General features: G+C 52.3%; 2 protein-coding genes across 4 annotated transcripts; one reads left to right on the top strand and one right to left on the bottom strand.

Moving 5' to 3' along the window:
• The first annotated feature begins 1,204 nt into the window (after positions 1-1,204).
• KHSRP (KH-type splicing regulatory protein) lies at positions 1,205-21,980 on the top strand. Of its 3 annotated transcripts, none has more exons than XM_074935762.1 (20): positions 1,205-1,405; positions 5,952-6,048; positions 6,656-6,694; positions 7,021-7,060; positions 7,644-7,693; positions 8,984-9,055; positions 9,774-9,831; positions 10,746-10,917; positions 11,926-12,024; positions 13,892-13,990; positions 14,210-14,312; positions 15,285-15,385; positions 17,195-17,336; positions 17,439-17,599; positions 17,720-17,838; positions 18,681-18,769; positions 18,888-19,085; positions 19,727-19,804; positions 19,977-20,137; positions 21,392-21,980. In XM_074935762.1, exons 1-20 carry the CDS (start codon positions 1,205-1,207, stop codon positions 21,398-21,400), a joined length of 2,088 nt encoding a protein of 695 aa, XP_074791863.1. In that variant the 3' UTR covers positions 21,401-21,980. The 3 variants fall into 3 exon arrangements, with proteins under 3 accessions (XP_074791863.1, XP_074791861.1, XP_074791862.1); XM_074935760.1 differs by adding an exon at positions 4,683-4,739 and having other exon boundaries at positions 19,977-21,407; XM_074935761.1 differs by having other exon boundaries at positions 19,977-21,407.
• Positions 21,981-22,947: 967 nt separating this feature from the next.
• Positions 22,948-27,958, bottom strand: LOC141975167 (adenylate kinase isoenzyme 1-like). Its single transcript, XM_074935368.1, has 5 exons — positions 27,534-27,958; positions 25,450-25,649; positions 24,915-25,028; positions 24,354-24,548; positions 22,948-23,883 (listed from the first exon to the last, which is right to left on the bottom strand). Exons 1-5 carry the CDS (start codon positions 27,592-27,594, stop codon positions 23,815-23,817), a joined length of 639 nt encoding a protein of 212 aa, XP_074791469.1. The 5' UTR covers positions 27,595-27,958; the 3' UTR covers positions 22,948-23,814.
• Between the last annotated feature and the right edge of the window lies 1 nt (position 27,959).

Genomic DNA, 27,959 nt, shown 5'->3' with positions numbered 1-27,959 from the left:
GTAGGGGGCAAAGGTCACACCTTTAGAGCCGGGTCAGAGGTCACAGGCTCAGGTAGGGGGCAAAGGTCACACCTTTAGAGCCGGGTCAGAGGTCACAGGCTCAGGTAGGGGGCAAAGGTCACATCTTTAGAGCCGGGTCAGAGGTCACAGGCCGGAAAGGCCGCACTGAGGCAAAGGCCAGAGGCTGGCTAACGCTCCCAGAGCACACCAGCGAGAGCGAGGCCACGTGGGAAATGCGCAAGAGAAACCATGCGCCCAAAGGATTATGGGTAAAGCGCTCTCTAAGCTGTCACCCCGCTTGGGCAATATACACTGGTGAAGCCCGGCTCGCTTCCAATGTGATTGGCCGATGTAGCTGTCAATCTGGCCAGAGCTTCAATCACTATCCACTTCTTTCCCTTCAAAGTCGTATTGGCTCATCCTCCAATAGGGAGGTAGATGGGATATATTACTTTTTATTGGCTTAGCTGCCTATCAATCAATATTAGACCCACCCATCCATGCACCAATAAGAAGAGCTCTTGGGCACTCTACGTTTCTGATTGGTTTACATACCTGTCACTCACTAATAAGAACCGCCCATGTATTGCACCTTCCAATAAAGAAGTAGCGTGTGGAATCCCTTCCCTATGAATGGCTCAAATACCTGTCAATTAAATTCGCTCCTGCCTTTTCATCGTTCAATAGGTGGGCCGGATAGGCCTGTCCTGGGCCCTTGCCATCTTTGATTGGTCCATAAACATGTCAATCAATTATAATATCAGCCCATCCTTAATCTTCTCCAATGGAAGTCCAAAAGCGAGCAACATTTCATCTCTGACTGGCTTAATCCCGTGTCAATCAATACAGGCACTCACCTACTTGTCCTCCAATAATAAAGCAAATTCAAGGACCTTTGCCTGTGCGATTGGATAAGTCCTCTGACACTCAGTTTTAACACCCGCCTCCTATCCCTTTAATAGGCCAGTCAGGTAAGCCGGCTCCTTCCTTACCGGGATTGGTTGCATGTCGTTGTCACTCAGAGCGCTCCGCGTGTGTGACTGGCCTTCGAGCCTCGCGGGGGGCGGGGATATCGGCGGAGTCCCCGCCCCCCGATCCCACCGTGCTTTGCGGGGGTGTGTGGAGAGCTCGGCCTGGTTCCCGCGTTGAGCCCTCGCCGCCGCCGCCGCCTCCTCAGCGTCTCTCGCCGGCCTCAGCCGCCGCCATGTCGGACTATAGCCCGGCCGGGCCCCCGCCCTCCGGAGGGCCCCCCGGTGGGGGAGCCGGCGGAGCCGGAGCTGGGGGGCCGCCCCCGGGAGGAGCGGGCGCGGGAGGCGCGGGGGGGCCCGGCCCGGGCGGAGCGGGGGGGCCGCCCGGGGGGATCCGCAAGGACGCCTTCGCCGACGCCGTGCAGCGGGCCCGACAGGTGAGGGGGCGGCGGGGCCGGGCCGGGAGCCGGGGGGGGCCTGGGCCTGAGGCGCGAGGGGGGGGCCGGAGCCATGAGGGTTAGAGGGGATGGGCGGAGGAAAGGGGATGGGCCGCGAGGGCTGCGAGCAGAGGGGAGGGGGGGTAGAATGGGGGGGGTGGGACGGGTCTGGGAGGGAGCGGGGGGGCGGGGCTGGGGTCTGGGAACGGGGGGGGGCAGGGACGGGTTATGGGGGCTGGGAACAGAGGGCTGCGGGGGGGACAGGGACGGGTTATGGGGGCTCGGAGCAGGGGGCTGCGGGGGGGGGACAGGGACGGGTTATGGGGGCTGGGAGCAGAGGGGAGGGGGCTAGAAGGGGCGTAGAAAGGGGCATAGGTTATGGGGGGAGGGGGGCTACAATGGGCCTGGGGCGGAGGAGGGGCTATGGGAGTGGGGGAGATAGGATGGGAGGGAAGGGGTATGGGTTGTGGGGGCTGGGAGCAGAGGAGAGGGGGCCTGGGGGAGGGGCCTGGAGTGTGGGGGATGGGTATAGGCTGTGGGAGGAGGGAGGCGGGGTGGGTTGGTAACAGGGCTGGGGGTAATGGGATGGAGAGCGGGATGTGGGGAGAAGAGGAATTAGGGATTGTATGCGGTAGGTGTTGGGAACAGAGGGACTGAGCTCTTAGGAGTGGAAGGGGAGGTAAAGGGTTGGAGAGAGCTGGAGGAGAGGATAGGCTGAGTGAAGGGGGGCAGGAAGGTGAGGAGATCCCCCAAGGTGGCCTACTCCTGTTCCCCCATGGGGGTAGGACACTCCCTTCTATCACCAGTTTGGGAAGGGGGAAGGTCAGAGTTGTTCATCTGCATTCAGCTTCAGGATTTAATGGTCCATATTCAGCTTATTCTTAGCCTGGGTCTCACTTCTTGCATCATGCATGTGGAAGAGGGGGTTGGCCAGGCTCCTGGGTCTGTTCCCTCACATATGGCCAGCAGAGAGGTCTGCTCAGCCCTCCCCTATTTCTGCCTGCAGCACCCATTGGGGCCTCATCCCTAGTCCCACATTAAATAGGGACATGTTTGGGATGGCCCTCCTTAATTCTGGGGTTCTTTCCGTTCTTGTTGCAATATGACTGTCCCAAAAGAAGAAGGTTGGCAGTGTTAACCTTCTCCTCAGGTGGTTGGTGGTTTATCTAACTTAATGGGCGGTAGGGCTTGATGTCCCCATGCATCCCAACTTCTGCAGGTGTCCCTTATTTTTCTGATTTTGCAAGACTAGCGGAATGCTATAAAACCACAGAGCCATGGGCTGCTAACCCAACTGCTCAAACAAGCTTGTCTCCAACACACAGTCTACAAAAAATAGATACCCAACATTTGGGAGATGAGGGTGATGCTTCCCACTGAAATTGTGGAGCAGATTAGCATCTTTATCAGCTAGGCAAGCCACTGCAACTCATGGCTTCATTTCCTCAGACTACAGAGGAAGCAGCGTAAATACTGACAAGTCAGTCACAATTCAGATGAACAATTGCATTTGCAGAAGGAATTTCTCTACATTGAAAATGTCTGTATCCTGCTATGACTCGTGGGCACTGGTGGTTGGACATAGCGCTGAAATGTGGGCTCTGCTAACATGCAGGGAAATTCTGCACTAGTCTTCTCACTGCGAGGAAGTACTGAGATGCTGGTGATTTGGTGATGTTTTATGCTAATTTTCTTCCCAACTTTTAGGTAAATTTTTCTGCAGTGCTAAAATCTTGGAATATTAATGCATCTGTATGTCAGATGGATGCTTCAGTATAAAACTGACAACTTAAGTTTGGGAAATGTATTTCTAAATTTTTAACCTCTTGAATGCTTTGTAGCTGCCCCATGGCTGGCGCTTGAAATTTGACTTTTAAAATGAGAACATTATTTTTTTGTTTTTAGGGGATCAAGGGGCAAAGCTCACTTCGTTAAAAAGTAAAGGATCCCAAAAGTGAAACAAATATGCAACCTTAAATCAGGGATAAGTTTGTTTTTAATAAAATGAAGGGATGGGTGGGATGGTTTAGTGGCCTAATAATGGGGTGTACAAAGCTTTTCACTTCTGTGTCACTGATTGGAATCCAGTCCAGCTTGATAGCTACCAAAAGTGCTTACCATTGAATGGTGTGGCTGGGCTGGGGAGTTAACTTTTGTCAATAATAATGTCAATTTAAGGTGTGATTTTTAATGACACTTTTATATGGACAAAAGCCTAGTGTAAACCCGGTTATGTCAGCAAAGAAATACTTTTCCAGAATAGCGTCTGTCCTTTGGGGAACTGTGTAAACTGTCCCAGCACAAACACTCTTAATCTGCATTGCCACTAGAAGAGTTTGCAAGGAGAGCCCTGCGTGGGACTGTGTTTTGTTTTTGTTTTTAATCCTGCTCCAGTCCTGCACCGCAATATCCGCTCCTGCATTGTTTATTGCATTTTATCCCGCTCCCACCCACAAAAACCTAGATCCTACAAGAGAAACAGATTCCCCCCATGCCACTAAAACCAAAACCTCAAAACAATCCCATCAGTTTTTCTCTCTGAAAAAACAGAATTCAGACCATTTTTATCATTAAAAGAATAAAACAAATCTTTAGCCATTTACAGTTTTCCCACAAATTACTGCAGTCTGGGGTATTTTTATTTTATTTTGTTTGCCCACCCAATTGCATCTGCAACAAAGTACATTTTACCTGTTCCCACTATTAGGGCAACAGGTCCTGCGGAACCACAGGATTCCAGTCCCACTGCAGGGCTCTGTTTGCCAGGATCGGTATCTTACAGCTATCCCAGCAAACCTTTTCTGGTAATGACTAGGCTTCAGTCCGCTTCTCAGTGAACAGGTCTCCACAACACACATCACCAGAGTTCAATTGGCTTCCTCACCAAAGGGGCAAAGGATTGAATGGGCCATGGAAACTGAGCTGTCCTCTGCCCCAAAGAGGAGTCCCTCCAGGTCACTTGAGAATTGCAGTTCTTCCGGGCAGGGATAGCCTTTTGTGAACTGTACAGCAGCAAGCTCACTGTCAGCACTTAACAATAATTACTAGTCGTAGTGGATGACATGCATTGCTGCGGGCATTGTAGGGAATCTTGCCTTGCTGTTGGACTGCCTAGCTGTACTTGATTTGGCTAGGTAGAGAACTTTGACCTTCAGTGCTGTCAGTCTTGCACCTTTTATGAACACTATAAAAATGACTTATCTGCCAATACCCAAGCACGGGATTTTCTCTGTCCTGCAACAGCTGAGCACATCACCATGTCCTCTACTGTCTTCAGGTGCCTGTGGTGGTGTCAGCTCCTGTTGAGCAGAATCCTAAACTTGAGTTGCAGCAGGTAAATAAACAAGGGAGCTACTTCTAAAAATCAGTTGAAAACCGATGTTAATGCAGTGTTAAGGTTGTGAATTTAAATGGGAAATACAAAATATTATCTGATAGTCTTACTTCTATCCTATTGGATCTTAACTGTACACATTAATCTAATCAGTAATTGAAATAATGAATATTTGTAGGTTCCAATTATTAATGAATATACTCAAGTTACACATTTGTCCTGTGTGCACAAATTCAGATTCTCATAAAAACACTAACTATTGCAATGCTTGACTTCTTAATTAAAATTTGCAACCTTAATGTTGTATTAACAATTTTTTTGCATTTAATTTCCTAAGTTTAATGAAAGAGGGAAATCTGTCTGAGTTGTGTACACTCATGTCAATACAAAATTAATGCATGCGCACACCTAAGAGACACGAGTGTATACTGATGCTTCCAGAGAGCTAGCTGGAGTGTGAGAATTTGAAATGAGCGTGAGCTAACAGGTCTACGTACAAGAAACACTGTTGTGACCCCACATTCTACCTGAGAGGTAGGAATGGGACACAGTCTCTCAACTGGCGTTCAAAAGTGGACTCTTAGCTAGTGAAATTTGCTGCTGCACATTCTGCTTCCACGCTCTCAAATTATTTGGAGTTAATGTGGTACAGGTCTCTTGGCTGAGAGTTATGTCTGGTAGGTATAAAGATCGAAGGTACTGCCGCTTTTGAGTTACATCAGTGAACAAACATAGGAAGGGACATTTATAATGCGTTTTTAAGTAAGGTTTTTTGCCTAAGTCGCATTTTGGCTGAAATAAAGTACAAATCTTTCAGCCCCAGAAAGTGTTTTTCAGGAAGTTTAAGCACATGCGTTATTAAGTAGCTGCAATTTTTCAGCTTTAATAGTGTTTGCTACATGCAAGTACGATGTCATTAACTCTTTATATAGACCTAAGTTAGAGTATATTTTTTTAGTGCTGTAATAACATGCTAGCCCTTGCTTAGCTTAAGCGTGGTTGTTTAATGTCATCTGAACTGTGTAGCCTAGCCTAGGACTTTTTAAATGGCATTGCAGTTATTGTGTGGTATATTTAATGGACTGAAGGTCCTAGGGCTTGAGAATTTTGTTTTTGCTAATCTAGTTGCTTTTACTTTCCCCATTGTTGCTAATTTCTGGAAGGATTTTCCCTTTGGTAGTAACTGTACAATGCCAACTGCTTTCTTTTCAGATAGCGGCTAAAATTGGGGGTGATGCAGCTACCACGGTGAACAACAACACTCCAGACTTTGGGTTTGGGGGTCAGAAGAGGCAACTGGAAGACGGAGGTACTGCAGGGTGTTCGTTGTCTATATTTGAACAGCACCATTATGTGATGAGTGCTGGGCCTTGGTGATACTTATCACTTACCTAGTGCTTTTCATCTGTAGCTGGGGGGGAGCTTTTCAGTATATCCCTATTGTACAACTAGCACAGCTGACATACACAGCTGAGAAATGACTTGCTCAAGCTCTCACACAGCCACTGGCCGAGCTGGGAGTAACCCCCCATGTCTCTGCACTCCTAGTTCAGTACCCTCTCTGCCCAATCCATTGCAATCTCTGATTCCAACACCTGTAGAAGTGCCAGGGCCTTTCAGCATGGGTGAAAGATTCCTGGGTATTGTCTAAGCACAGGATGGAAAGTACTACATAAATGCTAGTTGTTGTCATAGGCGCTTGGATTTAGAATATTAATTTTTATTTTGATAAGTTTCCATTGTTTAAATGTTCTAATGGTTTCCTTAATGAAGATGTACATAGCTCACATCTAGACCATCATACTTCGAGAGTTGGTCTCCTATGTCACATGTCAGCATGTGGAGAAAGGAGGCCACCTGTAAGTACTGGAAAGAGGTTGGCTTGCATCTAATCTACTCCCTTCTCTTTTAAACAGACCAGCCAGAGAGCAAGAAACTGGCTGCTCAAGGTGATTGTAAGTACAACATACATTAAAAGGGATTATAGCCGGTGCCTGGGGAGGTGCTGTTAACCACATATAAAACCCTCTGATAACTGTTGCTCACCTGGAGTGGGCATTTCATGTTGAGGCTGAGAAAATAATAATGGATTGGGTGAAAGATGAGGGAAGGGGGAAGATTTGGGTTAGAAATGTGCAGGAACCTGTTTTTAACCTGCTGGGATTTTTATCTTCCATAGTCTGCCTGGATAGTGACTGACTTGTTGTTGGCTTTGTGGCATTGTTCTGCATTCTGGTATGTGAATTCATAACCCAAAACCTCTCATGGTTTTCCTTTTCAGCAATGTCAGCTCAGCTTGGACCGATCCATCCTCCTCCCAGGTAAACTCCACCTTCACCCTTCTCCCCCACCCCAAAGTCACGAGGCTTGTGAGTTTGAACCGAACATTCAGAACCAGATTAGCGACACATCTCTTGTACTTCAGATGTCTGCAGGAGGGGCAACATTGTGATGCCCCAAAACTTAACAAGCTGCTTTGCTCAGATGTGAGGCTTGCACTTGGAGTCATGTGACATGCCACTGGGGAGACTGGTCGCTCCTGGCATGAGTGTGCCGTGTTGGTAGTGAGGGACGTGCTTCTTGGCCACCAGCGTGGTATTTCTAGCTCTTGTGCAGCCTTTGCTTTAGGTTTCATAGCTTTGGCTTCTCTAAAAACCAGAGCACTGTGTGCAAATGCTGATACAGTGGACTCCAGGACATGTAGCTAGTTTGCCATGCATAACGCTGACACACCCGCATCCCCTAGCCTGGTGCCAATAGCTCTGTCACCTTCCAATCGGTCTGTCCTCCCAGGAGAAGGAAAGTCCTTTTTCTTTTGTTTCTGATTGATGCAGGTGACTATCGGTTCCTATTTTGTTACCCTCCCACTCCTCACTTTAAGCCGCTGACCGTTTCCCTTTGCAGGTCTACAGTGACTGAAGAGTACAGAGTACCTGATGGCATGGTGGGACTCAGTGAGTATTAGACAGGGAGGGAGCAGCCTTGCCGTTGCTTTAGTGAAAGGCTTTCACTGTTACTTTTACTCACAAATACCTTCCTGGCTTCTCAGTGCCAGTTGCTGAGCTTTTTGCAGAAAAACTCAGTTGTTCTTGGCTCTTTGCTCTGATCCCCTTCACTGTTGGGTCACAGCTATCCGAGATCTGACTAGCATTTGAGTCTTATGCTAACACTCTGGCAACTCTGGTATGGCACTTGTGCCAGCCAGGAGAGATGCAGGGTGAAGCATTTTGTTTTATTGGATGCATGGGCTCGGACTCCCTGCTTTAAATGGTAGGGATTAGATACTGAGGGGAACTTCCTAGCCGGGTGTGTTGTCACCGTGGTTGTTGGCACTTCCATTGTGCACTGAGATTGTGGTCTGTGGGCAGTGGCATGGATTCACAGGAGTGTTGTGAAGGGCTCAGTGTTCCTCTCCCAGGGAAGAGGGGACTTTCAGTCTTGTCTCGCTGATCTGAGAAGCAGTGACTGGCTCTGAAGGGAGTCCAATCTAGACCTTTGCCAGAAGGAATGGTGGCTGTAACACTGGCTTCAGCGTGATGCTAAGCAGGAGAAAACTGGGCTCCATTGCATACAAGATCTGAGCCCAGGAAAAAGTTGGTTTGCAAGATGCGGTTTCAGTTGGCTTGGTTTTCTGAGCTTTTTGAGGCTAGAGGAGGAGTTGGCTGAGTTTGGGTGCCCCAAACTCTCCTTCAGAGTCTACTGATTCCTTTAGGCTGCCCAGGCCCTGTGGTGAACAAGGCCCTTCTGAGAGTCTTGTTTAACTAGATTTAATATTTGAATCTGTTGCTTCTCTTCCCCCTTCTGACGCCCATAGACTCGCATGGGGCACTGGACTCAAGCCCTGGGTTCTGTTCGCTGCTGCTTCAGTTTCCCCTTCTCTAGAAAGGGGATAATGAAACCCACTCGCCTTTGTAGAGTGCTTTGAGATTCATGGCTGAAAAGTGCCAATGTTAGTAGCTGTGAGAGCGAAGATCATCCTAGAACCTGCAGTGTGGGGGGGAGGGACTCTCCCACTACATTATATTTGAACATTATTTTTACTATTCCTCCAGTAGGCTTCTATCTTCTGCATGGAGATAGATGGATATTGGATTGTTTTCTTTTTAAAGTGGTTGCAGATTAATAGTCTATAACTGAATCATGTGAAGCATTTTGCTTTGAGACCTGTCTGCTAGTGACATTTTCTTTCCCTATAGTAAGCCAGCATTCCTTAGCAGTTCTTCTCCTTTCCTTTTTTTTTCCAGTTATAGGCAGAGGTGGTGAACAGATCAACAAAATCCAGCAAGACTCGGGCTGCAAAGTACAGATATCACCAGGTATGGACTGGTGCTTCTTGGGAATCCTTCACGGTGCAAGAACTCTGCAGAGTTCTCATCAATGCCCAGCTAGACTTGTCTTCCTGGGTCCCTTCATTTGAGGTGTAAATTTATAGCAGTGAACATAATTACCCCTTTAAGCAATGGATGTGGTCGATTCTCAGTCCTCTGTCTCTAGTATATTGTTGGGCTCTGTGGCAATTCCTGGGTGGAGTTCTTTGCAGCCCACATCATGCAGGTCAGACTAAATGATCATAGTGGTCCTTTCTGGCCTTAAATCTCTGAATCAAAGAATGCCCCTGGCATCGAGTATTCCCCAGAAATATTCTAATGTGTTCCCCGGGAGTGTGGCTTAATAGTGTGTTAGACAGCTCTGGCCATGTCTTTCCTGGGACGCAGTGAGTTCACTCATCTATAGAGTAGTGCCTAGCTACTGTAGTGATGCCTTATAAATACCAGGGGTCATTGATATAAAATGGCAAAGGCCATCAGCACCAGCAAGTATAATGGAATTTCGAGCCACATGGCACAGTGTGAACTCAGCCACCACAGCGCATTTCCCCCTTCAGATCTCTGCTGTTATTCCAGCTCCTTCATAGTGCTATTCTGCCTTAGTTTGTAGGGAGAGAAAGCATAAGCACATCTGTAGAGGTTCCCGTGGGAACCTCCAGGCAAAATGCCCTAGGAGCATGTCATTTAACATGGTCTTCTCCTACAGACAGTGGCGGATTACCAGAGCGGAGTGTCTCTCTGACTGGATCCCCAGAATCTGTCCAGTGAGTACATCCTTTATTCAGCCATGGGTCCTGGTACATATTGTAATCGGCTGTCTGTCAGGCAGGGACTTGTTGCTGAACTTTAAGCTCAAATCTTCAGAACTTGCTTTGTGTTTGCTGCCTCTCCTCCCTCACTATCAAACCACTGCCAAAGGTTCTCCCTGTCACCTGCTTTCTGCTGTGCTGTCCTGGAGGTTCTGCTGCTGTTTGGTGGTTTTCTTCTTGGGAACTTACGCAGTCTTCAGGGAGGACAAGAGCTGTATGAAGTTAGTGGGAAGAGAGACCCTGAAGAAAATTCATAACCCTTCCCCTCCCCTTTCCAAATAGCGGAATTCTGTGTGGGTGATTTGCAAGCATAGGGTCTCCTGCCCCGTCGTCAGAAGGGATCGTAGCCTCTTGTCTTGAGCTGGGCGGTTGTGAAAGGGTTTGGCTATAGGTTGTAGAACCAAAATGCCCAGGTATAGGTGCAGCAGTAGGAATCTCCTGACCTTACTGCTCAGGGCTCTTGATGACAGAACAGCAATGTCCACTTTGGTTTGTAATCATGGGGTTAGCGTGTAGCAAATGTCAGCCCTGGGCAGCGTGGCAACTGGGCCTGCCTTCTTGGCAAGGCCTCACTGTCCTTGACTGAAGAACCCCCCCCCTCTGGAACATGCAGGGGTAGACAGAAACACGCTGTGCGGGTTATCTGGGCTGTCCAAATCTTGAGACTTGGCATGGTGGGATGGGAGCTCCCGGAGAGAGGGTCATCCTGGAAGGGGGCTGGATGGGCCACTGCGGTGCCAAGGGCCTGTCCTGTGTATTGTGGCATTAGTCTGGGGTGTATGAAATGATGGCTGGGTGTCAGTTCCCTCCCCCGCTCTCCCCCTCCCCCCACTGCTCACCACCATTGCTGGTTTTCTTTCCCCTTACAGGAAGGCGAAAATGATGCTGGATGATATCGTGTCGCGGGGTCGTGGAGGGCCGCCTGGCCAGTTCCATGACAATGCCAACGGGCAGAACGGCACAGTGCAGGAAATCATGATCCCGGCTGGGAAGGCAGGGTTGGTGATCGGCAAAGGGGGAGAGACCATTAAACAGTTACAGGTAAGGGCTGGGAGCCACCCAGCCTGTGGGGCAGGTGGACTGAGAACTGCCTGTGGTTAGAGCAGGAGGCAGTGCACCAGAGCTGCCCCTTTTCCCCTCACTTAGCAATTTCCTCCTCTTTCCTGTCTCATTAGCTCTACCTGCCTTGCGGCTCAGCCCGCTCTAGCATGGTGCCTTTGGTGGCCTCTTCATCTTGAGCAGTGAAAGGCTTGTGCCCTGGGGCCACTCTGATTCCTTCTGAAATTCTGGGTCACTTGCTAATGTGGTGTGTCCAGCTGTGCCCTGTTAGCTCAGGTGGGGTGCATGGCCGTCTTTTCCTCAGGGGGCTCGGCAAAGTCCATATAATGCCCCTAAGGCCCTGTCTATGCAACAGGGGTTATGTTGGTGTCGCTCCAGCAATATAAGCTGGGGTTGGCACCCATCTAACTTACCAGGATAAGTCACTTGTGCAAGCCCCACTTTGCACTGGAGCAACCCTGTGCAGACTTCCCTAGTCTAGATAAGCCCCAAGGCAGTTTTGCTTAGCTGCCTCCCTGGCATCTCTGGAAAAGTGCAGCAGGAACAGAGGGACACTGAGTCACCCGGGCATCAGCCAGGGCGCAGGGAATCCTGCCTAAGTCGGCACATGTTCAGAAAGCTTCATCACTGGAAAGGCTAGGAGTGTAACTCAATGGAAACCTAAAACCCTGGAGATCCCAAAATCTACAGGTAGGCACTTGTGCCCTTGGCAGTGATGGTTCCAGGGCTGGTTTCTACTGCCAACTGCTGTGTCTGTATTGGAACTATGGTTCACGACACAAGCTGAATTCTTGGGTGAGTCTCTCTTGAGACCATGGTGAAGGTCCTGATGTTGGTTAGTGGGGAAGTCTGGTCCCTTCTACTTCCCCCTATCAGAGCTCCAGTCAGCGTAGGCTATGGCAGGTTTATGCTATAGAGCCTTGATGGCTGGAACTCTCCAGGCTTGCCCAACCTCTGGCTGACTTCCAGTCTCCTTCCATCCCAATGCAGGAGCGAGCTGGAGTGAAAATGATTTTAATTCAAGACGGTTCCCAAAACACCAATGTAGACAAGCCCCTTCGGATAATTGGAGACCCCTACAAAGTCCAGGTAGGTCAGGCTGACTTGCCCTAGTGAGAGTGTTTGTGTATGTAGCTGTCTGTGTGGAGAGCGAGGGCAGGAGGTTGACTGACTGTACTGTTGTCCTATTTGCCTGTGGGGAGGGCTTGTTGTGGATGGTATAAAGTGGTTCCCGTTACGTGGTCCCTTTATTGCAGTGGCTCTCAACCTTTGACTATTGTACCCCTTTCAGGAGGCTGATTTGTCTTGTGTACCCCAAGTTTCACCTTACTTAACCACTTGCTTACAAAACCAGACAAAAATGGCAAGTGTCACAGCCTGCTATTATTGAAAAATTGGTTACTTTCTCATGGTACTATATAATTATGAAATCAATTGGAATATAAATATTGTACTTTCATTTCAGTGGATAGTCTATAGAGCAGTATACACAAGTCATTGTCTGGATGAAATGTTCATTTGTACTGACTGGGCTAGTGCTTTTTGTGTCGCCTGTTGTAAAACAAGGCAAATCTCTAGATGAGTTGATGTATGCCACAGGATACATGTACCCCTGGTTGAGAACCGCTGCTTTCCTGGTCAGTGGTTACCTGCCTTAGGGCCATTCTGAAGCTAACTACTTTGGCTCAAACCTAATAAATGTTCTAGTGCAGTGGTCCCCAACCTTTCTTGTGGGAATAGCATATTGCTATTCACAGAAGACTGTGGCGGGCGCCGGACACCCAGCCACCGCAATGCTGCCGCCGAGAAGCAGCAGTGGGAAGAATCATCGCCGCCGAGAAACAGCAACGCTTCTCAGCAGCCTTTCAGCGGCAGGGTGTCCTGCGACTGCGCAAAAATGCCCTGGCGGGCTCCATGGTGCCCGTGGGCACCGTTTTGGGGATCGCTGTCCTAGTGAGTCACTTTGATCTCTCCAGAACACTTTACACATTCAGAATTGCTTCACGTACACGCCTCCCCTTGTGAAACCACTCAGTCCAACAGCACAACCTTGTTTAGGACAGGAAGTGAATAGGGTCCACCTGAGAGGAAGGATGGGTTTGTGGTTAAAGCACCAGGCTAGGAGTCTGGAGACTTGGCTTCTAGTCCTAGCTCTGCCTCTCACTTGCTGTGACACCCTGGACAAGCATGTGAGATGGTGCTGGACATCTTGCGAGAACGTGGACATGTTGTTTCTGTTCCCTATTTCCCCAAAATTGCACTTAAATAGGGTGTGGAAGTGAATTTGATGTAAACTTCTGAGCTCTTCAGATGGTGGGCACGGTACAGGTATAAACATTTATTGAAATGATTAAATTAAGCAGCTAGTGGTTGTATCTGCTAGTGGTTGTACAAACACTGTGTATCCTTGGGCAGTTTGACCTCTGTCTGCTTGTACCTCCGTAAAAGGAGGTTTGAATATACCTGACACACAGCTGCAGCGGATGTTCTGCTGTATATAGATCACTGAGATCCTTTATGAAAGTGCTGGACAAGTGTGAACCAGGCGCTCTACTACAGTGGCCTTATCGTACCTGCCACTGGGGCAAATTTGGGAACTGCCCAGCCTTGGCCAGGAGACTGAGAACAGAGCTGTGTATGCCTGAACTGTCAAACATGGCTGGGGATGTGCGTGTCACTCTTGGATCTTCCCTTGAGCTGCATTGTTCCCAGCCACTTGGTAGCAGTTGTGACTTTTTACTGTGGTTTTCCTGGACCACTGGGATCCTTTGTGTGTGGGGCCCCTGGGATTAAAGTCACTTAACCTAGCTAATGGTCCCCATGTATTTAAAGAAGGAATTCTTGGCTGGGTGCCCGGTGGTCCATGCAAGCCTCAGTCCTGCTTACTCTGGGAGCCAGGCCTGCAGCATGGGAGTCACTGGTTCCCTGGGCTCATGTTGCTGTTTCTTGTTTGCAGCAAGCATGTGAGATGGTGATGGACATCCTGCGAGAACGTGACCAGGGAGGCTTTGGTGACCGAAATGAATACGGTTCCAGGATTGGTGGAGGAATAGATGTAAGACCGATTTAGCGCATTAATTTGGGGCACAATCTTTCCTTGCTGAACAGTCTGCCTGCTGCTGGTTCTGTCAAAGGAGAATGTTATGTAGTCTGACAGTAGGGGGCAGCAGTCACCAAAAAAAACACCTTAGGCCTAGTGTCCTAGGAAATTACTTCCTAGGTCTTAGCCGTGTTTCCTGTTCTCCAGTTAATTTTGCTCTTGACCCTTCCTCAGGTCCCTGTGCCCAGGCATTCTGTCGGTGTGGTTATTGGCCGTAGCGGAGAGATGATTAAGAAAATACAAAATGATGCTGGAGTTCGGATACAGTTCAAGCAAGGTCAGAAGCCTAAATAGCTCTCCTCTTCCCCTTCACCAGAGAATCCCTCCAAACCCATCCCCTGCATGGCTAAGCATCAAGATTCTCCTCGACCAGAGACTCAGCCTGGGCTCTTCTGCACACACGTTCCCTGGGGTGTCGATATTGTAACTCGCATCATTCAACGATCACTTCAAAGTTCCTCATTCATAGCCGCACCACACGAACTTTTTTGGGGGTTGGGGGAGGGTATTTTTCCTGAAAACCAATAAGACAGATTGTTTTCCTTGGAAAAAATCCCAAGAATTGCCTATCCAATCTCATGCCTCGTGGGTTAAGGGATCAGGAAGGAATAGTCTTCCCCGTACATGAGTGCAAATAGCCCAGTGCATTATGCAAAGTGGGATGGGATGGTGGCCTCCTTCTGAAGCAGCAGGTATCCGCCACTTCCAGAGGTGGATAACCTGGCCTGGGGAACCAGTGGTTGGCCCTGGATGGGAAGTTCTGTGCTCTGGGCAGTCTTTAATGGAGAGAACATTTAAGCATAGGGCAGATTTCACTCCAGCTTCCAAGAGGTTAATTTCCCCACATAGCTTAAATGTACCACTGTAGCAATCTGCTTCTTCAGGCTGATTGGATGTGTGACCTGCTCTTCCACCTGCTGATCCTGTGTTAACAAAACGGGTACCGTGCAAGCGTGTAAGGCAGAGGAAGCGCATTTTAGCATAGTCTACGCTGTCCAGATAGACTTAAGCCAGGCGGTTGGCGCCTGGTACTTGTACCCCATCTATACAGCCCTCTTCACCATGGTCCAAGTGCCACGGCTGAGGATAGGTACAAGGGAACGCTACTACTTCCTTTACTGCTGCAAACACAACGGTAAACCTTGTCCGCTGCTAATGCGAAGTGTTCTGGGGCCTGGCGCTTGTCTTGAGTAGTCGGGCATGGCAATGGGTACCTCGCTTGTTGAGCTGGCTCCTGTGCTTGTTTCAGATGATGGGACGGGTCCTGAGAAGATCGCCCATATTATGGGGCCCCCAGACAGGTGCGAGCATGCTGCCCGGATTATAAATGACCTCCTGCAGAGCCTTCGGGTAGGTAACACTGGGGTGCCCCGCTCCAGCATACTGCCCTAGGAGGGGCCAACTCCCCGCCCAGTGCATGTTCCTTAGCAGAAAATGCATCCTTATTAGCTGGCGAATAGAGAGTCAGGAAGACTGAGTCTCAGAGCGACCTGGTAGATCAGAATGATACCTACCATGGAACAGGTTACCCTGCTGCTGCAGGGTTCTTACACCTTCTTCCAAAACCTCAGGGATGGCATCTGCTGGGATACTGGGCTAAACTGGCCTCAGGTCTGATCCAGTCTGGCTGTCCAGATGTTTCTTTAACCAACAAAGGAGTCCTAAAAATAGAACCTGTACCACTTCTTTTCTGCTGCATGATGTATAAGGGGACCTGAAAAGTCAGATTTCTTCCTACTTATTTTTAAGTTTAAAAAAAAAAAAATCAGGACTGATCTTCCCTGGCTTTGGCAGACCAGTGGGAGATAGAAGCTCTGTTTGTTGCAAGCTCTTAACACCTTAATTGAAAAGCTGAGTGTTGCAAATTAGGGTTTCTTTTTAATCAAAATGTTAATTAGGTGTTAACAAACATTTAAGTGGTGACTCAGGGCATGTCCACACTAGAGGAGCTACAGTGTCACAGCTGAAGTATCTTAGTGTGGACGCTTCCTACAGTGGAAAGGTTTCTGTCGCTATAGGTAATCCACCTCCGAGAGGCAGGAGCTGGGTCAAATGAAGAATTTTCTGTTGACCTAGCTGCTCCTGTGCTGAGGGTTAGGTCTGCATAGCTACAGCACTCAGCAGCATAGCTAGGTTGATCTAAATTGTAAGTGTAGAGGGGGGCCACGGCCTGCTCTGCAGGCTTTTTACTGATTTTAACTATTTCAGGTGTGATTATTTCTTACTGAAATAATTACCCCAGTGCAGCCCATAAGGTGGATGCTGTTAGGATAATCTTTAGTTCTTATCAGTAGATCACAAAGGAGGTCAATATTATCCCCATTATACAGATAGGAAAAGTGAGGCACAAGGAGGACTTGCCCAAGGTCACCCAGCAGGGCAGAGCTGGGAAGAGAATCCAGAACTCCCGAGTCCCTGGCCAGTACGCTCTCCACTAGACCACACTGTCTCCTCTTATCTGTGCCTTATTCCAGTATGGCTTGGTCCCTTTCCCATAAGGGAATAGCAGTATCTGGAGGACTGCCCACAGTAGGGGGTGGTGCCGCTTTAACGGTACCAGGGCAAATGATAGAAAAAGCTGTACAGAAATGGTTAGCCCACTCCTAAAAATCAGGCCCTCTTAACAAGTAGCTTTTGTTCTTGTGTCGTCATTAACACTAGCTCTGTTCCCAGCCTCCCAGTAGACTGGACCTGAATTTTAGAACCTAAATAACACAGAAAAATACTTTCTGACGGGGCATTTCTCAACCCTTCCCGGATAGTGGCCCCTACCTAGAGGTCAGATTTTCATGACCACCCTCTAAACTGACTCTCTAAGAGTGTAAAAAAAAAAAAAAGGTATCAGCAAGAACCTTACAGAGTGTGTATGTGAGAGGCCGACTGAGAATACCTGACCTGGAAGGGAGAGGGAGTGAGGTGGTCTTGGCTTTCAGTACATGTTCGCAGCCTGCCCCTAAGTGATTGCTCTTTGTGCTCTCTGGGGCTTGTGACCTGGCACACGCCCGCTTTTCCTCCCTCAGCAGGTCGCTTTTAAAGCACAAAGCACCTGAATCCCAAGACTGATTTTCCCCCCTGCCGGCACGAGGTGGCAAGATGTTCCGCACTGCAGCTGGCTGCCAGTGACCCATCCCTGAAGCTGTTTCTGCTGTTGTCTTGCAGAGTGGCCCGCCGGGTCCCCCTGGCCCAGGAATGCCCCCCGGAGGCAGAGGTCGTGGCCGAGGGCAGGGTAACTGGGGGCCTCCTGGAGGAGAAATGACCTTCTCTATCCCTACTCACAAGTGTGGGCTGGTCATTGGCAGAGGTGAGTGCCCTTTGCCATCGGCTCTTCATACAGCGGTTCCTAGCGTCTCCCCCACCACGGCTCCAGCAGAGCCAGAACTCACAGCTCCACCCTCTCTTCCAGGCGGGGAGAACGTCAAAGCCATAAACCAGCAGACGGGGGCATTCGTCGAGATCTCCCGGCAGCTGCCTCCCAACGGAGACCCCAACTTCAAACTGTTCATCATCCGAGGCTCCCCGCAGCAGATCGACCACGCCAAGCAGCTCATCGAGGAGAAGATCGAGGTGGGTGCGGGGAGTGCCCCCAGCTTCCACCTACCCCCACAGCGAGGGGGCAGCAGAGCACTGGAGGCTGACCCGGGGCATCATGGCTCTCAGCACTTACGGATTATTTCCTCTCTCCAGGGCCCCCTCTGCCCAGTTGGACCTGGGCCTGGGCCTGGAGGGCCCCCGGGCCCTGCTGGCCCAATGGGCCCTTTCAACCCAGGACCTTTCAATCCAGGGCCACCAGGAGCTCCTCCTCAGTGAGTATTGGAATCTCCTGCCTTTTTTGGGGGCAGGGGAGGGAGTGCATGACATGCTGCAAAAAGGTGTTTGTGGATGAAGCTGGGTCTGTCTTTAAGGGGGTGGAATGAGCAATGAATCCAGGGGCATCTGGTGGCCTGATTTTGGAGGCAGGGGCTGCTCCCCTAGTGTCTAGGGAATCCCCTATAATGTCTAGTGCCCAAACTTTGGACCATCCTTCCAGTCTAGGAGCAAGAAAAAAAACAGCCTTAAGTTCTGCTGGAGAAGCTCCTGGCCAAATCCTCCCCTCCTCGGGGAAGATGGGAGAATGGATAAGACTGCAGAGACCCGGTTCTGGATCTTGATGGACCAGAAGCAGGGCTGCAGGGAGTTACTCTGCACCAGGGAAGATTAGTCTTGAGCTTGCCCTTTGGTGGAGGTGGATGCTAAGAAGTAGCCTGTAAAATAGGTGGGTTAACCCCACCAGATCTTCAGTCAGCTGGCCTCTTCCCATCCACCCTGAGTGCTCGAGAGCTGTGCAGTTGGTACTTTATACTGGGGTGGCACCAAGGAGCCCGGTCACTACCCTGGAGCCCATAGTGCCAGGCCCTGTACAAACACAAACCGAAGGGAGCACAATAAAGCCTCTGTCCGTCAAAGGGACCAGCTAACACCCACTTGGCTCTGGTGGGCTGCCTGTCCCCACTGGTGCTGCAGCAGGGATCCGAGAACCATGCTCTGGGGAGATGTGCAGGGGCAGGCCTACCCTCCCAGTCAGCATGTCCCAGCCGGGTTCTGCCCCTCCCTCTGCAGTGCCTCCTATTGCCCCTCCTCATCAGTGTCTCTTGCTCTCCTCTTTCAGCCCTGGGGCTCCTCCCCCCCACCCATACCCACCCCAAGGCTGGGGGAACACCTACCCGCAGTGGCAGCCTCCGGCTCCTCATGACCCAAGTAAGTACCTAGAGCTGCCCCTGGCGGAGCCGGTGGGCGGGGCAGGAGCCGGTGGGCGGGGCAGGAGCCGGTGGGCGGGGCAGGAGCCGGTGTCTGTTCTCATGTGTCTCCTTTCCAGGCAAAGCAGCAGCGGCAGCAGACCCCAATGCAGCCTGGGCAGCGTACTACTCGCACTACTACCAGCAGCCACCTGGCCCCGTGCCCGGGCAGCCACCAGCTCCCACAGCGCCCCCGGTTCAGGGAGAGCCGCCGCAGCCACCCCCGGCCGGGCAGTCCGACTACACTAAAGCGTGGGAGGAGTATTATAAAAAACTAGGTAATGCCCTGGGCGGCCCGGGGGACTCAGTCTGCCCCTAGTGGGGGGGGAGTGTGTGTGGCTATCTAGAGCCAATGCAGATACAGCCCCAGGCGAAGAGCGCTGTGCTGGATGGCAGCAGTGAACCGAGGGTCTTGGTCCAGCTCCTTGTGACCTCAGGGCTGACACTAACTGGCCCTAGTGCAAAGGCTGAGCATTGAGGGTCCTGAGGACTGAACTCCAGAGGCAGGTACCTCTTGCTCAGGGCTGAAGCAGACTGGCCTGGCCACATATGTGGGCAGGCGGTGGTTCTAGTGACAGGCCATGGGCTGATTTCCCCAGCTCTGAGCAGTCAGACCTGTTCTGAGAGGGAAAGTCACTGAGGGTCAGACGGAGAAAGGGGTTCAGCAGCTTGTCTAGTTCGGAAGATGTAGGCCCGTGGGGCAGACCCAGCAAGTGAGCCGTGTGCCCCGCAGAATCCATGTGAACATCCGCAGTCTTCGCCCCAACCAGAAATGCCACTTGGCAAAGCCAGTTCGTGTTGGTCTCAAACCCACTGGGCAAAGGAGGCAGTAATACTGCCAGGCTCCTCCTCCCTCCCCAGCTGCTCATTCCCTCACCCACCTGTCCAGGGTCCCTGATGCATGTGTCTCTGCCCACAGGCCAGCAGCCCCAGCAGCCCGGGGCACCCCCACAGCAGGACTACACGAAAGCCTGGGAGGAATATTATAAGAAACAAGGTGAGCGAGGCGTGGAGCGTGTGTGTGTGTGTGTGAGAATCAGTAAGGAAAGTCCAGCTCCTGTCTGCTGACCATTGGAGACATATTGGGGGGTGGGAGCCCTGGGGGAGGGAGTCCAATGCCCCTGGAGTCACTGACTCACCCCACTCTTCTCTCCCCTGCCCCATCGTAGCAGCTCAAGTGGCTACTGGTGGAGGACCAGGGGCACCACCGGGACCTCAGCCAGACTACAGCGCAGCCTGGGCAGAGTACTACAGACAGCAGGCTGCCTACTACGGACAGACACCAGGGGCTGGGGGCCCAGTGCCGCCACCCACACAGCAGGGACAGCAGGTGAGTGATCGGCCATGTGCCCCGCTGCCTGCCTTCAACCCCCAGCTGTAGCTCCTCCTGCCTGGGTGAGACCCTCGGTCCCACAGGAAGCGCTTCCTGAGCGGCATCTTTGTGCTCGTGCACCGGCTCCCACATCGGTCGTCGACGGGGATTCAACCCAGGACACCTCGACCTACAAGCCTGAGCTTCTACTGCTTGAGCTAAAGGACCCAGTCCATTAGCTGGAGGCAGTAGCAGACTCGTAAACCTCTTCTATGGATCCGCCACTAGGTGGCAACACAGACCCACGCTGTTAATGTGGATTTACGTTGACGCATAGACACCTGGGGGGTGGTCGGAGGAGATGGGAGCTCAGGGAAATGGACAGAACTGGTAAAAGATTCTCCAGTTTCCCCTGGGCTCTTAGCTCTGGCTCATAGGTCCATTTTCAGGGGCTAGGACTTTTTCATAGGGTTAGGGGTTGTCTTATCCATTGGGGGATGTGGGGGATCACTTTGTTAGCCCTGGTAGTTTAGGGGGATCGATCTGTAGAGCTGTTGGAGTATAGCGAGCTTCAAACCAGGGAAACTCGTTCAAAGAGAACCTGGGTGCAGATTCCTACGTTTCTGACCAGCTTCTCCTCCCTAAGGTGAGAGCACGCTCGGCAGCGCTGACCTGAAAGGTGCTGTTCGCTGACCCAGGGAACTAGATTCGCTCCAGCCTCTAGCCTGTCCTGCTGCAGCTCTCGAGCTGTCGACCCTGCATTGGGCCAGGCTTAGTGGTTACATTCTAGGGCCACGTTTTTCAGAAACAGAAGCCTAAAAATCGGGTTTCAGCTACATTTAGGCACCCGACTAAGTGACTTTTTTCCAGCAGCACCTGGTGACTTCACTTGGTCTTGCTAGGGGCTCCGTGCCACTTACTTAGCTGCCTAAATATGCCGAATTTCAGGCAGCCCCCTTTAGAAATGCTTTCCCCAGGCCAAGACTTTCATCTGATCTTCAGGACTGACCAAAGCTGCTGCTTCTGAAACCTAGATTCTCTTCCAGACTTGACCTGCCAATTTCCTTTTCAAACACCCTGCTTCAGTGGTGGGATTTCCTAGTGTGCAGGGGAGTTGGGAGCCGAGGCCAGTTTTCGCTCCACTCCAACTTGGTAGCGCATTGCCAGTGCTGTTGCAGCAGAGGGCGGCCCTGTGTTGCTTTCGGACTCTTCCGTCCGTAGCGGTGTCTGTCAGGGGTAACTGACTCCTGTCTCTCTCCCCGATCCTTGCAGGCTCAGTGAATTGAATGTGAACTTCCCACCTGTGAAACCCTTTTTGTTTTTGGAAAGAGATGGCTGCTGTTGGGGAAGGGAGCTGGGTCTGATTGCTGAGTTTCTTAGCGGAACCTCGGCTGCTCCTCCTTCAAGTCCTTTAAAATAAAATAAAATAAAAATAAAAATATCTGAATCCTTCATGTTGAGCCAGCTGTAGAAGATAGTGAACTAAAACTGCTGCAAGAACTCAGCCCTCCTGAAACACACGTCGATTTCAGGGTAACATGTTTTTTCTTTTCGTTTTGTTTTTAAAAAAAAAAATAAAAAACTTTACAAGGAGAAAAAAAAATCACTCTGCTTTTTAGTTAGAGTTGGAACATTCCTCGAATAAGGTGTCGGTGTTTCAGATAAAACAACCCCTTTCCCCCTCCCATTTTCCCACAACTGGGACTGGTCTGTCATGTATTTCGTCTGTTCAAGAGGAGACTGAAACAAACAATTGTACGCTCAGTTTTTACTTTTTACCGCTTGTTTTTAACTTCACAAATAAATGATAACAAAACCTCCCTGTGTCTGCTGGGTGGCGTCTGTCTGTCTGTCCATAGGGGTTTGAAGCGGATTGTTCTCATGCTATAGCTGCTGTTGTAAAACCTGATGAACTAAGAGCTCCTGTGGTTTTTTTATAGTTTGAGCGGGCAATTGTGCTTTGTTAAATAAAACGCTCTTTTTGTTTTGAAACCAACTCTGCTGCACTATTTCCGAACCGAGCAACTGGCCACACGGTATGCCCCCGGATGCTGCTTGGTAGGAGGGGCTTTATGCCACTGCCCCTCAGCGGCATATCCAGCCTGGTGAGCTGAGGTTACCCATGTGGGGTAAGGAATTGCTTCTCTTGACAGTTGAGGAGCAAGTGGAGCTGTGCTCGGCCCATTCAACACCTTCGGTCTTTTGCTGAGCAATCCCAAGGGACTGTAATTTCACTACTGATACCTAGGCAGATCCATTCCCGCTGTAAGGCCTTAGCTGGCTCTATCTCTGTAGTACCTGAATGCCGCCTACTCATCCATGTTTGTCCCTGCACCCCCCTGGACGGCAGGGCAGAGCTCTGATCCCCACTGGACAGATGAAGAACTGGAGGCCCAGACTGTGACTTGCCCAGATTCCTCTGGGGTCAGACCTTACACCTGGTTTCCCCAGTCCTAGGCTGATGCCCTAAGCACTGAACTCTCTTCTGCTTATGGACAGATGAGCCTCCCTCGGCTTGGACTCTCCAGCTGGGGCAGGAGGTTGTCCAAGCAGATGTGGGGGACCTGGTACTTCCCCCAACTTGCTCTGGAGGGTGCGGGTAAGACGCTTCTCCCATACAGCGAGTGCTGGCTATCAGAAAGCACCTTTGGAAAGGTTCTTTCCTGTCCACCTGCTGGACAGTCCCTGGCTTGAGGTGATGCAGGGGGAAGCCTTCCCTGGAACCGCTTCCTGTGCTAGCCTGCTGTTCTGCCCTGAGCTGCCCGGGCAGCTGAGGGCAGAGCTTGGCACAAAGCTCACTTTCAGATGACGGGTGTGGGGCTGACCTCTGTAGAAAAGCTGGTGCCCAGCTGGAGCTCTCTTCACTCACGTGTAGCTGAGCTTGAACTCATGTATTGAAAAAACAAAAGGACTTTTGGTGGTAAACTCAGTGTTTTGATGGATGTGGTTTTGTCTTGGCTGCTACTTGTCCCCTCAGAAGAACCCTCCCCATGCTCCAGCCTGGCTGTCTTGTCACAGCCATTCTCCTTTCATGCAGTCCTGCTCCCCGAAGGGGGGGCTGATTTGGAATTGCATAGGTCTGGTTCAGGGGGGTGCTGCAAAAGGTTCCTGCAGCTACTGCCCTGGTGAGTAGGGAGTTAGGGGTTAGGCCAGGAGGCTGGTGAGCTAATTGGCTGCTCCAGAAGGCAGAGCAGGGAATTTCGCCCTGCGATATCTGCCTAACTCAAAGCAGCCAGTGTGGTGGAGCTGTGGCCTTCTCCCCTCTGCTGGGACCTGGGCGTTTGCTCTTTGCCCTAGGCTGCACCCACCTTGCCTGGCTCCCCTGCATGTGTCAAATACTTTCCATGTCCATAAGCCCCTGGATGCCTGCTGGCCGTTTCTGTGCACCTGGGCCACTGCCTCGCTCGCTCTGAGGTACCTTGGCTGCTGGTATAACTAGCTCCAGCAGCGTGACGCTGCCTCTGAGGGGGGAGGCGAAGGGCCCGGCCTGGGAAAGGGCCCTGGACCATCCACTTAAGCATGTGGTGTCAGCTCTGGGCCACCAGCCAGCACTCATAACCCCATATGGCGGGGCAGGCGCTGAGGGCCGTCTCTGCGTAGGGCAAGCGTAGGACCAGGGCCAGAAGCTGAGCCTTTATTTGAACACAGCACCAGCTACGGGGTGGCCCCAGGCAGGGCAGCAGCAGGCCCGTGGCCTAAACGAGGCTGTCGATGACGAAGCAGCACTTTGTGTAGATGGCGTCTTCCGGCTCCTCGCCTAGAATCTGCAGGACACAACAGAGCAGCTGGGCTGGAGCCGCACCTGCCATGGGCCCTGCAGGCACCTGGCTCTAGTTCCCTCCCGCTGGGCCTCGCTGAGCGCCTGGCATTAGTACCCACCCCCTGGGAAACCCTTGGGTGTCCCTGTGCTTGGGGGGGGGGGGAATGCAGCCCTAGGCCCTGCTCAAAACCACTGAGCTTTTGTGCAGCCCAGGCCCATCCTCTCCCACCCCCAGTGCTGCGGGCAGGGGGGCTCCAGCTGCACCGAGTTCCTCCTCCCCTCTCGGGCCCAAGGGGCCTGCCCACTGGCTCAGCCCCTGGATGATGTTTCCATGCGCCTGGTGAGCGGTACCCACGATCCTGCTAACCCAGGAGGGCCCACCCGGGCAGCCTGCAACGGGCTCCACTGGGCTGTGGGGGCAGAAGGAAAGGGGAGGGGTTAATGCCCAGGAGGCCTCTTGTGATGCCCCCCTACATTTCTGAGCAGGTTCTGCTGCTGGTAGTAGCTGATGACGGGCTCGCACAGCGAGTAGTGAGTCTCCAGCCGCTGGCGGATACAGGCCTCGTGGTCGTCGGCCCGGTGGCCGGTCTGGCCCCGCAGCAGCAGCCGCTGGATCATGGTCTCTGTCGAGCAGTCCAAGACGATCACGATGTTGGGAGGACGCCCCACCTGCAGCATGGTAAACCCCCGCTCAGGGGCGCAGCACCACCCTGGCAGACTGCTCCCTGGCCAGCCACCAAGGGGTGGGGTGCAGCAGCCCCAGGGCCAGCTGAGAAATGGGCACCAGGCCGTTCCTGCGCAAGGCGAGAGGATGGGGTGGGGGCAGACGCCCTGGAGCAGGGGGAGCCGGGCCATGACTGAGCCCTGCTGGGTCTGAGTTCGGGAAGGGGGAAGAGCGGCTGCGGCTCCAGCATGTGCTCAGCCCCTCTGAATGCCTCACGCTGCCTCCCTCCTCTACCTCCTGGGTGTCAGCACAGCACCTACCCCCCACCCTGGCCAGGGGCCTGCTGGTCCTTCCTCCCCTGCGGTGCTTACTACACGCTCGAAGTCCTTGGCCTGCTTGAGCTCCCGGGGGAAGCCATTGACCAGGAAGCCCTTCGCCTCCTCTCTCTGCAGCAGATTGTCGTTCAGCAGGTCGAGGATGAAGCCCTAGGGAGACAGAAGCCCCCTCAGCGCTGGGGAAGAAAGGCTTTGTCGGGAGCCACCCCTGGTTGCGTGAGCAAGTGCCCCACGTCCCTTTGCCCACAAGACTAAGGCACTGGAGGGACCCCAGACCTCCACACAGCTCCTGGCCTCTCCCTTGGGCCAGCTCGTGGGGCGGTGGGGCTGGATCCAGACTGGTAAAGGGGGTGGGAGAGGGATGAGCAGGGCAGGGAGCAGCAGAGGGGGAGCCAGGGCAGTGGCAGAGCTGGCAGGCTGGTGCTTGCAGAGGGTGGCTCTTTTGCAGCCTTGGAACATTTCTTGGGGCCCTTAGGAAGTGCCAGGCACTGAGCTGACTCGGGGGGATCACTCCCCCAGGGAAGCTGGGGCTGCTGCAATCCGCGAGGGAAGTGGGATGGGGGAGCCTCACTGAAGGCACGAGCGCTCCTTTCATCATGATGTCCTTGATTTGTCGCCCCTGGCGCGTGGGCTGGCTGGCTTCCGCCCGCAGGAGGCTCCCCAGGCCCAGGTGCTGGAACTGGTACTTGGCAGCCAGCCTCTCACACTGTGTCCCTTTGCCAGAGCCCGGGCCTCCTATCACGAAGATGATGACTTGCGACTTCAGCTTCTCTGTGGCGAGAGACAGAGATGGGGCAGGGAGAAGGGGTGAGACAAGGATCTCCCAAGGCGCATTGGACAGGCCTGATGCTGCTCAGTTTGATGAGATCCCAGACCAGAGCGGCTTGGTTGCGAGCATGAAATAGGCACAAAAATTGCTGTAGCTCGATGGGGAAAATAAGCTAAGGGGAAGGGACCAGGAGTGCCTGGCACTGGGTGCTGAGTTAGATGGACCCCTGGTCCGGTCCAGTGTGGCAACTCCCCCATCTCAACCATGCAGTAGACATCAGCTCCTGAAAACCCTCGTTAATTTAGTGGGGGGGTTGACAGCCCTCGACCCCCTCGGCAAGTATCCCACGCTTAACACCAATGTGCCTCAGTCCTGCCCTGGAGAGATCCCTCTTGTGGGAAGCTCACTGTCAGTGGCCCACCCCCCACCCCCAAAAGGGGCCCATTAGCTGGTGGATTCTGGGCTGTGTCCATTAGGAACTAGAGTCACCGTGCTGGCTGATGGGAGTCGCAGCCCGAGCCCCTCTGGTGTCAGTGCCCAGGAAGTGGCAATTGTAGAACCAGAAGCAGAATTTGGGCCAAGGCCTTTCAGTCACTGCCAGCTGTTACAAAGCAGCCACCTTGCTAGGACCTGCCCCTGTGAGCAAGGCCTCGGAGCCAGCCAGGGTTAAAGTGCCTGCTGAACTGTTTATAAAAGCCAAGGGGCCTTGGTGTGAACCGGCCACCCCATAAATCGCAATCATCCTCTAGAGACATCTCTACTCTTTACGATGAGCAAGCAGCTGGGGCAGTTATGGGCTATGTAATGCCCCTCAGATACCACAAAGGGCCAGATAAGAACACAGATGGGCGAACCTGAGCTCTGTTCATTTCTAGCTGGGATAAATTGGTGGAAGAGCCGGGCCTGACCTTGTGGTAGCAGATCGGCTTAAACCTGCGTAGAGAGCCCTGAAAAAACCCAGCCCAGCCCAATCGCTCCAGTGCAGGCGGACGCGACTGAGTGTTGTTCTTTCTCCGGAGGAATTTCGTGCTGTAAGAGGTGTGGGCTGGTAACTCCGGGGCCCGGCGTTCTGCATTTATCTCCAGAACTGAGACCGACTCGCTCTCCCTTATGCGGACACGCCGCACTGCTGGCACTCGCTGCCACGTGCACACCCCCTTCCCTGGCACAGATGGACACACACGCTGCCACTCCACATGCATCCATCCCTACCATGGTGGGACAAGAGAGCTGGGCCTCCATCCCCCAGAGGAGGTTGGTCCAGGCTGTGATTTTGATGGGATCGGTTGTTCTCTGGGACCAGGAAGAATCCCTTCTCCTCCCTCTGACTTTCTGCGCCAAGCAGGGAATGAGTTTTGACCATCACCCATGGGAGCTGGATTCCAGATGGCGAAGCCGGGCTGGTGGGTTTCACACCCCATGCTCCCTCCAAGCCAACATCCAGCAGCACGCCTACTGCAGCGAGATCAGGGTACACCCTGGACCAGCGTCTTCCCCCTAAATCCCAGCCAAGCTAAAGTGCTGCTAGGAAATAGGCACTGTTTTCCACCTGGAGCCAACCACCCTTCTGTTGACCTGCTGGCGGAAGCAGGAGTTCCCGGAAGAGTCATACGGTAACAAGACAGCAAATTAAATCCTCCCTCATGGCCCAGCCTCTCCATTGCTTGGGTGGATTTGTCCCTTCCCATAAAGGCTATTTCCCAGCCTTCTCGCAGCTCTGACCACTAGACCCCACTCCCCTCCCGGAGCTGGGAATGGAACCGAGAGTACTGGCTCCCTGGGCTCAAACCAGCAGGAGAGACTCACCCATTCATACATTTTGATATCCCCTGAAAGCTCAGAAAGCCCCACCCCCGCCATGCCCCCAGAGCCAGCTTGCCATTTACCCTGCAGTTCAGGTTTCAGAGGCTTGGCAGTTTTAGGAAGCCGGGCCTGGCAGAGTCCCATCTTCCAGGGCACAGACCGATCCCCTCTTCACTCCCTTTCTGGGGGGGGCCCCCCCAAGGTGCTGGCCTGGCCTGCAGCCCTCAAGCTCCCGTGTAAAACTAATCTGGCCATTTTAGCCCAGGCCCTGCTGCTTAGCCAGCTGGGCTTTCTGATGTCACAAGGCAGCCATGAGCTGGCCTGTCGCCGGGGCCAGGCTCAGCACTGGGATGCGACTCCAGTTGGTGTTAGAAGTGGGGGAGGCAGCGAGGAAGCCAGAGCACGTGGTCTCGTGACCAGAACGATACAATCAGGACACCTGGGATCTCTCCCAGCTCCGCCACTTGCTGGGCCTCAGTTTCCCCCAGGGGAAGGGGCTAGTTCCCCAG

The sequence above is a fragment of the Natator depressus genome, chromosome 20 (assembly GCF_965152275.1).
Source record: "Natator depressus isolate rNatDep1 chromosome 20, rNatDep2.hap1, whole genome shotgun sequence".
NCBI lineage: Eukaryota > Metazoa > Chordata > Testudines > Cheloniidae > Natator > Natator depressus.
The sequence above is the reverse complement of the archived record's forward strand: the minus strand, read 5'-3'. Positions and strand labels throughout refer to the sequence as shown.